General features: G+C 49.9%; 1 protein-coding gene across 2 annotated transcripts; it reads left to right on the top strand.

The window, feature by feature from the left end:
* The first annotated feature begins 943 nt into the window (after positions 1–943).
* Positions 944–8,028, top strand: LOC119323509 (beta-galactosidase 4-like). Of its 2 annotated transcripts, XM_037597186.1 has the most exons (19): positions 944–1,526; positions 1,680–1,775; positions 1,869–1,981; positions 2,121–2,187; positions 2,340–2,432; positions 2,534–2,677; positions 2,808–2,896; positions 2,999–3,104; positions 3,197–3,284; positions 3,419–3,537; positions 3,628–3,795; positions 3,882–4,051; positions 4,153–4,259; positions 4,360–4,469; positions 4,555–4,665; positions 4,887–4,988; positions 5,104–5,309; positions 5,419–5,567; positions 7,404–8,017. In XM_037597186.1, exons 1-18 carry the CDS (start codon positions 1,350–1,352, stop codon positions 5,528–5,530), a joined length of 2,178 nt encoding a protein of 725 aa, XP_037453083.1. In that variant the 5' UTR covers positions 944–1,349; the 3' UTR covers positions 5,531–5,567; positions 7,404–8,017. The 2 variants fall into 2 exon arrangements, with proteins under 2 accessions (XP_037453083.1, XP_037453081.1); XM_037597184.1 differs by having other exon boundaries at positions 5,419–8,028.
* The last annotated feature ends 2,077 nt before the right edge of the window (positions 8,029–10,105 follow it).

The raw sequence follows: 10,105 nt of genomic DNA, 5'->3' as shown, positions 1-10,105 counted from the left end.
TTCCTTTGCTGTTGCCACCGCCGGTGACTCCATCCCCTCCGTCGCGTACACGGTCGACGGGATAGCAGGTCTCTGAAACCCCGCCTCTTCGAATCATGTACGGGAGAGGGGCGAATAGGTTTTTGGGAAGCGACTATGCGATTGCTCGCCTCCGTTCGTCTGCTTCCTCTACGTGCGCGTCTCCTTCATCATCACCATGTCTCAGTCCGACGCAGACCGTCTCGCCGCCGAGAAGCTCGAGGCCGACAAGAAGGCCGCCGAGGACGCCGCGGCTTTTGCCTGGCCTACTGGAGGATATAACACGTTTATCCCGCTCCTGTTTATTTTCGCTTTAGCAGTACTAGCATTATGTGTAGATGTGTCTACTGTTTGCATAGTATGTGCTTGTCTAGATCAAAATCAGTATGTCGTTAATTCTGTCAGTGTCATGCTAGTGATTTGTTTATGGATTAAATTAGTCAAAAAATTGCCTACTTATTCAACAGTTACCAACTTTCTTGAGATGCAACTTCTCAATAATCTTGTGGAGCATATTTGGATCCGTGCTAAAAATCAATGAGCTATGTATTTTATGTTACAATTAAGCACTGAATTTATTTGAGCTATATACTTTTATGTATGCATAATTTTTATTTGTGTGAGCAATTTATTGATTTTGTGTAATAATCGATGTGCATGTGTTTACATGGATTTGAGATTTAAAAAGAAAATGTAAGTCACGGTTATACCGCGGACATTTCCGGACTCCTCTGCAGACATATAGGGCCCGGCTTTGCTCGATCCTATGGTGGATGCTCTAAAGTAGAGTCGAGAGTCTTAAAATGTTCAAAGAGTCATGAAGCATTTTACGCGGTATTGTTTTCCAAAATCCAAACCGGAATTTGGCCCTCCCTGGTGCTGCTGCGCCACCGCCGAGTGGAGTGAGCTCACACGCACCAATCCCCCCTCCTCCCGTTCACCCCTTGTGACCTCTTCCATGGAACCTCGCGCGAACGGCGTCCCCTCCCTCTGCCGTGCACAGTTACGCGGTGGCCATCCAAAAGGCCAGGGCGGCAAAGCAAAAACATCAATGAAGGCGTAAGAAACAGTTAAAAAAGCAACGCAAAGCAGAGGTTTTGTACTGCGCTCCCCTCCCTTCCCCTTCCCCTGCGCCATTGCCAGTTGCCATTTGCCACCCTCGCTCGATTAAATCTCCCTCCAGTCCCCCACGCTCTTCCCATTGCCACCGCCGCTCCGCTTCAAGAAGAGCAGGTCACTCACCTCCCCCAAAGCCAGCAACTGAGCCGCCGCACGCAAACAAAGGGAGGCTGCCGGAGTGGAGAGGCGCGTCGCCCCAACCAAGGCTGGCCATGGCGCCGCCCCTTGTCGCCGGCGGCGGCCTGCTGCTCGCTGCCTTCCTGGCATTCTCCCTCGCGGCCTCCTCGGCCAATGCCGCCGTCTCCTACGACCACCGCTCCCTCGTCATCAACGGCCGGCGGCGCATCCTCATCTCCGGCTCCATCCACTACCCGAGAAGCACACCAGAGGTACGCCGCCCGTAAGCACACCCCCGCCCCCGCACCCGCCCGTGGCCGGCGGGCCGCCTATCGCTTCCCGCGCCCAAATGCAGCCTCCCAGTACCGACTTAGCTCTGATTTTTCTTCGTGTCGTTTGCCCCGTGACCCGCGCGCGCTCTGCAGATGTGGCCGGGGCTCATCCAGAAGGCCAAGGACGGCGGCCTCGACGTCATCCAGACCTACGTCTTCTGGAACGGCCACGAGCCGGTGAAGGGCCAGGTATTATCGCACTCGCCTCGCTCGCGTTTGCTGCATTTCTTGCTGCCGCCGTTGCGAGTTCATGGCTGACGGGTTCTTGGATGAACTGCGCAGTACTACTTCAGCGACCGGTACGACCTGGTCCGGTTCGTGAAGCTGGCGAAGCAGGCCGGCCTCTACGTCCACCTCCGCATCGGCCCCTACGTCTGCGCCGAGTGGAACTTTGGGTACTAAACTAAACACATAAACTTTTTCTTTTGATAAAAGACCCACACATAATCTAATCCTCCTACAATTTTTGGCAGCTTTTAGTTGTATATATGCTCCTATATGCTAACGAATTCTTGTTTGTTGTGTTTGTTGCAGTGGCTTTCCTGTTTGGCTCAAGTATGTGCCCGGCATCAGCTTCAGGACAGACAATGGCCCGTTCAAGGTGGCGTCTCACTCTCACCAGACGAAAACCTTTTGATCCCATCCATCATTCACAAAATCTTGTCTAGTTTCATCTGAGAACATGAACAATTTGTGTCTAATTTGTTTCAGTACAAATTGTGCCTAATTTGGTGATGTTTTGGGTCATTGTAGGCAGAGATGCAGAGGTTCGTTGAGAAGATCGTGTCGATGATGAAATCCGAGAGGCTGTTCGAATGGCAAGGCGGTCCGATCATCATGACTCAGGTGAGGAAGCAAGCCGGGGACTCTCGATCAGTGGCATTGCCATTTGCAGTGCAGATAAAACGTGGACTAGTGATTGAGAGTCTCTCTGGCCAATTGTGCAGGTGGAGAACGAGTTTGGGCCGATGGAGTCCGTCGGGGGCAGCGGCGCCAAGCCGTATGCGAACTGGGCCGCCAAGATGGCCGTCGCGACCAACACCGGCGTGCCGTGGGTGATGTGCAAGCAAGAAGACGCCCCAGACACCGTGGTACACATATAGTAGTAGCACTTGTGGAGTAGTAGTAGCTTTGTTGCTGGTGTGGCTGGTGTTGAATAAATGTGATAATTATATGCTGACCACTTTTCCAACTAATTCTCACCTTTCTGGATCGTGGCAGATTAACACTTGCAACGGCTTTTACTGTGATTACTTCACCCCAAACAAGAAGAACAAGCCGACCATGTGGACTGAGGCCTGGACCGGGTGGTAGGTTTCCTCGATCATACTTGTTCATACCAATCCAAATGCAATATTCATATTCCAAACACTGAGAGCGATCAAAAATATTCATAATTTTATTCTCCTAAGGTTTACGTCGTTCGGAGGGGCGGTCCCTCACCGGCCGGTGGAGGACATGGCCTTTGCGGTGGCCAGGTTCATACAGAAGGGTGGCTCCTTCGTCAACTACTACATGGTGAGTAGAGTAGGGGATCACGGTCACGCCTGCCATGGCATTGCAGTGAAAGCTTCTACTTGCTCTGACCACGTTTACATGTTACGGTGCAGTACCATGGAGGAACCAACTTTGGACGTACCGCAGGCGGTCCCTTCATCGCAACCAGCTACGATTACGACGCCCCGATCGACGAATATGGTATGCCGTGACTGCTGTATTTGACAAACAGGAATTCCTACTGGCCTTTTGGAGCTTCACCATGTTCCTTTTTTATCATCTTGATTGGCATAGCTTGTGGGAACACCTAACAAATTTTCACATGTATATCTCAGGTTTGCTTAGGCAGCCGAAATGGGGTCACTTGAGGGACCTGCACAAGGCCATCAAGCAGGCTGAGCCTGTGCTGGTCTCTGGTGATCCGACTGTCCAGTCGCTAGGGAACTACGAGAAGGTTCAAATCTCTATGAACATGAACAATCTGGCAACGGTCTCCAAATGCAAAAGTTACTAATCATATCCAATGACTACTATTCTTCTTCAGGCATACGTCTTCAAGTCGAAGAATGGAGCTTGCGCCGCCGCGTTCCTGTCAAACTACCACATGAATGCTGCAGTGAAAGTCAGGTTCAATGGGAGGCACTATGATCTCCCTGCTTGGTCCATCAGCATTCTTCCAGACTGCAAAACGGCGGTTTTCAACACCGCGACGGTGAGTGGAACCCTGAATCGCAAACCTCTCTGTGAACTAGGCAAGAGGAGCATATCGTCTAACAAGCAATTGTTGTAACCGTGCAGGTGAAGGAACCAACACTGCTGCCAAAAATGCATCTGGTGGTGCGGTTCGCTTGGCAGTCGTATAGCGAGGACACAAACTCACTCGACGGCAGCGCCTTCACGAAGAATGGCCTGGTTGAGCAGCTAAGCATGACATGGGACAAGTCAGACTACCTGTGGTACACCACATAGTGAGTGACTGACCGACCTTGATAGTCGATATGGGCGGTTTCGACCAATCATATCTGAACACTTGGAACTTTCCTTAAACTCTGGTTTGGTCTTGTCGCAGCGTCAACATTGGTGCCAATGAGCTCTCGAAGAACGGCCAGTGGCCTCAGCTCACCATCTACTCCGCTGGGCACTCGATGCAGGTCTTCGTCAACGGAAAATCATACGGTACTAGTAGCACTTTCCTAGAGCCACACTACACTGCAGTTGCAGATCGCATCAAGATCCAAAATGTTGATTACCTTGGATGATTGTGTTTGTGTTGCAGGTTCTGTTTACGGCGGTTACAACAACCCCAAGCTGACGTATGATGGGCATGTGAAGATGTGGCAAGGGAGCAACAAGATCTCCATCCTGAGTTCAGCAGTTGGCCTTCCTGTAAGCTTTCCACAGCTGAGTTTATTTATGCCCTTGGATTCAAAGCTGTTTGTGACACTGGTATATGGCATTGGTGCGCATGTAGAATGACGGGAACCATTTCGAGAGGTGGAACGTTGGCGTCCTCGGGCCGGTGACCGTCTCCGGGCTAAATTCGGGGAAGAGAGACCTCAGCCATCAGAAATGGACATACCAGGTACATTCGGGAGTCGCTAGGGTTTAGTACTTTCTCCTTGGCTTATGGCCTGTTCGGCCGCTCTCCGCGGAGCGGAACCGGCGGAGCGCCCTTTTAGCAGCTCTGCGTATTATACCTAGCAAGCCACTCCGCTCCGGCGTGGAGCCGCGGAGCGGAGGGAGTCCGAACGCGGCCAATTTCGTGCGGAACTGTACTGACTTGCGATTCTGGCGGGCACGCAGGTCGGCCTGAAAGGTGAGTCGCTGGGGCTCCACACCGTCACCGGAAGCTCCTCCGTGGAGTGGGGCGGTCCCGGTAACAGGCAGCCACTGACCTGGCATAAGGTCAGTGCTCGCAGCAACAATAACGCACCTTTGCAACATCAGGAAACAGATTTTTTTTTTCTTTCTCTTCTCGGCATCTCTGATGGCAACTGTGATTGTGGTGATGGTCTGGTAGGCCTTGTTCACCGCGCCGGCGGGGAGCGACCCGGTGGCGCTGGACATGGGGAGCATGGGGAAAGGGCAGATGTGGGTGAATGGCCACCACGTCGGCCGGTACTGGTCGTACAAGGCCCCCTCCGGCGGCTGCGGCCGGTGCAGCTACGCCGGGACGTACCGCCAGGACAAGTGCCGCTCCAACTGCGGCCAACTCTCACAGAGATGGTACTGTACTAATCTCGGATAGCGATCACCCCGTTTGCACGACTTGGTAACCTTTTTCCCCTTATTACGACGTTGAGAAAATGAGAATAAAAGTGTTGTGTGCATGCAGGTACCACGTGCCGCGGTCGTGGCTGAAGCCGGGCGGCAACCTGCTGGTGGTGCTGGAGGAGTACGGCGGCGACCTCGCCGGCGTCGCCATGGCCACGAGAAGGACGACATGAGCTCAGAAAGATACTAGTACTACCGCCCTGCTGATTGGTTCGTTTCATTTCTTGATTGATGATACTACATACGTATTCCTACTCACGAGGGACGTGTCACGTGTGGATAACATATTGTTCACGAGGGAAACAAACAAATAGTGCCAAGCTAGTAGAGATTTTCCCCGCAAAAAAAAAAAGCTAGTAGAGATTTTAGTAGAGGGCCAGGCCAGGGAGAAGGGATGGTATTGACTGCGCAGAGGGGAAGAGGTGGTGGTTGGCTGGCTGGCTGGTTTCGTTTCAGCCATCAGTGCGGCTGCACCTGCAGGAAGGGGCACGTGCAGTGCAGTGCGGCTGCAATCAATCAGCCAGCTCAAGCTTTCTTCTTCACGTGACTCAGGGATACCCACCGGCCACCAGTAGAGTATAGTGCATGGGCTGATTCAATTGTTTGTTACTGCTCGTGACAACCTTTTTTAGGAAAAAGTTCATTTTAAACCCTGAATTCGTAGACGTTCGGTGAAATGAACCCCCAAATTGAAATCCCGGTCGATTGCACCCTGAACTATGCAATCTCGATCTAAATCAAACCTTTGAGTCGTTTGGATGGCCGGGATTGCTGGGATTTTCGCTGAGGGCACACACATCCACCCAGCTGGGCCGGCCCGCTTTATTTTTTTCCGTTAAGAACTAAAATTTCACAAAGGGCGCTACACCTTGCTTCTGCTGGGCTGGCCCACTTTTGTTTTTTGTTAAAATAAGCACACGGTGTACCATGAACATGCGACCCCGTGCTGGTGCTGTTTAAATTTTTTCAACGTATGTAAAAAATGTTCAAAGTATATTTTTAAAGAATTCAATGTATTTTAAAAATCACATTTGTTTCCAAGAATTGTTGAAAACTTTGAAGAAAAAAGAAATCTGTTGCAATACATTGTACTTTAAAATTGGCACTGCAATATAGACATAATGAGAAGGTAGCTAGTGTGGTTGCCGTCGCTGCTACTTATTCACTTTTTCAAATTTTGTTCACAATTTTAAATTGTTCAGTGTACATCAAAAAATGATCAACGGGTATTTAAATGGTTTTTCAGCACATATCACAAAATTGTTGCATAAAATTTGTTCAGATTATATTACAAAAATGCTCAATGTATAAAATTTGTTCATCGTATATCACAAAAATGTATAATATATTTAAATTATTTCAATGTATATCACAAAAATGTTCACTGTGTTGTTAAAAATTGGTCATCGTACGCCTAAAAAATGTTCAATGTATATTTGAAAATCGTTCATCGGATATAAATTTTTGTTCATGATAATTGTTCACGTTTTAACAGTTTATTTGAGTTTTAAATTTCTTCGAGAAAACATTGTTCATTTATTTGAATGAAGATTAAAAAAAACAGATATGTCGCTGACCGTACTACTTTAAAATTACGCTGTACTATAATAGCAATCCGAATCGCTAGCTGCACCGGCTGGCGTTGCGGCTATCCAGCGAAAGGTCGTGTGTTCGAATCCAACCTGCGGCAGAACTTTTTAGTTCGTTACATCTTTTCCCCGTACGTTCGCTCGTTTCCTGGCAATGGGCCGGCCCATTTGCGCGAGCCCTACGTGGAAGCCCACAGGAGCTCCCGTCCGCAAGCAGCAAAGAGCGACAGAAAAATAAAGACAATTTTTTTTGAGCAAACAAAAAATATGGGCTGATCCAGCACGGAGGAGGTCCACCAGCTAGACAAATCCAGGTTGACATTTGTCAGGGTTTGATTTAAACCAGAATTGCATAGTTCAGGATGCAATCGACCAGGATTTCGACTTGGGAATTCGTTTCGCCAAACATCTACGAGTTCAGGGTTTAAAATGGACTTTTTCCCTTTTTGTACTACAGAACTTGCATTTGCGACATATGAGTTGCAGGTGCGGCCAGCATTTGTCGATGGACGTGTAGCCTGGTTTCCCCAAGGATAATAAAAAGTAAACATTTGTCCATGTCCATTTTGGAGTAATTTATGTTTCAGCTCAGGCTACGGACGAGCTGTCTCCTTATTTTCTAGCCTAGAGATGATGAATGCGTCCCGACGCAGAGATATGATGATGCAGCTGTGAGCCTGTGGCACCAGTCGTCTGCAGTGTCTCTCTACCCGATGCATGCATATCTGACACAGGCGGCATTTACTACTACTATTGGAAAAGTTGCCGCTGTGCGACGCACTGTTCCTCAGCGCGTCAAACTGAAGAGAGTCCCACAAAGCAAACCACGCAGCAGTGTAGAGCGAAATCTCGAATCCAAAGTGGCGCCAACACTGAGCGCGAATCGCATGCATATGGGCTACCGAAGCCTCACCAGTCACCAGGAAGCCTGGCCAAGGCTCATTTTCATCAGGTGGCCTTTCCCCTGGAATTTCCTATATCCAACGACTTTGTGGTCAATGTGAAAGACGACCACCAATACTAAATTTAGTACTTGAACCCCGTGGGTTGGTTCGACCACAAGGCAGTTCACCGCCGCTTTTCTTTTCCTTTCGCTTTTTCATTTCCTTTCCTTTTCCATTTTTTCTTTTGATTTCCCTTTTTCTTACTTCTACATATTTCTGTCTTAAATTCGTGATTCTTTTTTTAAGTACATGAATTTAATCTGAGAATATTTTTTTAACATATTGAACATTTTTTCAAATTGTAGAAAGTTTTGAAATTTATATTTATTAAAAAACTAGGAACTGTTTATAAACTACAACATATTTAAAATTTGTCATTTTTAAATTTCACTGATATTATGTAGGTTCAGCAATATTTCTTACATTCATGACTAATTTTATTTTTTTCGGTTTTTTCTTCCAAAGTTCACAACATTTCTATACACCTATATAATATGCCAATATTGAGTCATACGGGCCGTCGGATCTGTGTAATCAGACGACTCACATTCAATAGCTATAACTAAAGGACCACGTGGCCAAATATGCACCATTGGATAGGACAATCCGACAGACCACAGAGCTGGGATTCGCGGTGGGGGCATCACTACCCTGCCAGCCCGCCAACCACACGTGGTGATTCTATCCTTGACTAGAAAATTCTAGCATGCTCATGTCACATGAGTAATGTAGTACTACATGCAGCCTACGATCTCTACAATTACTAAGCTCCCATGAAATGGAGCCCTCTTATTGATCGTGGACTTTGGTCAAATGGTGAACCCCGTCAAAGCTGATTTTTTATCCAATGATTACTACGTGGCAATGTATTAGTACAAGCGAATGTAAAAACTGATTTTCTTAACTTGATTGTCCGCTTTTTTGTTTGGGTCGACCGCGTCGTCCAACAATGCCCGACGCATTTTTTCCGCATCCATTTAAAAAAACAATTAAAAAAACATGTGTTCGAATTAAACATAAGTAAACATTAAATGGCCAGTCAACCGCCAGCAAAAAACTACTTAAACACTAATCAAACATAAAAAAACTAAGTAAACGCGTCTCCCAACCACCTAGCACGTTGCCCTCGATGTCACCATCGTTGCCGTCGTCGCCGGTAAGGTCTACGAAGGTTGGCGACGGCTCAGCCCACGGGAATGCAGCCTCCCACACCACCCGCACCGATCCTATAGCCTATGCCCCATCGGGGACATTGTTGTGTGGCACGTGCTCCTCCTGCTCCTGCTCTGAGCGCTCTTCCTCCACCTCCCGTGCCCAGCAGGCACGACGCTCCTCCTTCTCGCGCTCGGCTTGCATCCGGCGCTCGCCGTCGACGCACTCCTCAAACAGGTGGAGCTCTCCCCAGTGCTCCAGGTAGGTCTCCTCTTGCTCCGATGTGGCGCCCAACGCGACAGGCGGCACGCTCACCCACTCGCAGAGGATGCCGGCCCACGTGTACATTTCTGACTCCGGCTCTGTGGGCGGCATGGGAGTGAGCGTGAGCGCCCGTGCGTCCTTCTCGTGAGGGCCTTGGGCTCGGGCAGCAGCGGAGCGTAAGCGCAGTCCCTCGGCACCGACATCGTGTGTCCTCGCGTTAGCTCCCCTCCAGGGCGCGCTGGAGCGCCACCTTCAATGTGGCCTGGTGGGCCTCCTCCTCCTCCACCTCCAACGCCATCTCCGGGGGCAGCGACACGAACACAAGCTTAAGCAGCATGCTGTCGCGGCGGGCCACTCGTGCTCCATGGTGAACCAGGCTTCCCGGTTGGGGCAGTCTTGCGCGTAGGCAGGGTCGCGCCGATGTTCTGGCGTCAGGAGGGAGCGGCACTTGCGCACCTCCTCCGCGTGCGCTTGCGCCGACCGCGCCACCGCCGGCATCGGGATGCGATGCGGGTCAAGGTGCTAGCCATGCGAGAGGTCAACATCTGGCCACGACAGCGGTTGGCGGTAATGCCAGTGCCAACGCGCTTGGTGCACCTTGATGTATAGCCGGTCCCGTGGCCGGCAACCACTAGCCACATGGGGATTCATTGTGTAGGCTGGCGGGGGCAACGGCGGTGGAGGCTGCATGCGGGACGAGCTGGCGCCGGCGTCGGATTTGCCCTTGCCCTTTCTCTTGCTGAAGATAACCTTGGCTAGCGCTTGCACTGTCGGCGTCGAGGGGAGCGAGCGTGGACAA

The sequence above is a fragment of the Triticum dicoccoides genome, chromosome 6B, assembly GCF_002162155.2.
Source record: "Triticum dicoccoides isolate Atlit2015 ecotype Zavitan chromosome 6B, WEW_v2.0, whole genome shotgun sequence".
In the NCBI taxonomy this organism is placed as follows: Eukaryota; Viridiplantae; Streptophyta; class Magnoliopsida; order Poales; family Poaceae; genus Triticum; species Triticum dicoccoides.
The sequence above is the reverse complement of the archived record's forward strand: the minus strand, read 5'-3'. Positions and strand labels throughout refer to the sequence as shown.

What these genes read in the sequence shown, in the direction of transcription:
- LOC119323509 (XM_037597184.1), top strand. Translation starts at nt 1,350, where the DNA reads ATGGCGCCGCCCCTTGTCGCCGGCGGCGGCCTGCTGCTCGCTGCCTTC. An exon ending in GTCCGATCATCATGACTCAG is followed by an intron (nt 2,433 to 2,533) that starts GTGAGGAAGCAA and finishes CCAATTGTGCAG; the next exon opens with GTGGAGAACGAGTTTGGGCC. An exon ending in AGCCACTGACCTGGCATAAG is followed by an intron (nt 4,989 to 5,103) that starts GTCAGTGCTCGC and finishes ATGGTCTGGTAG; the next exon opens with GCCTTGTTCACCGCGCCGGC.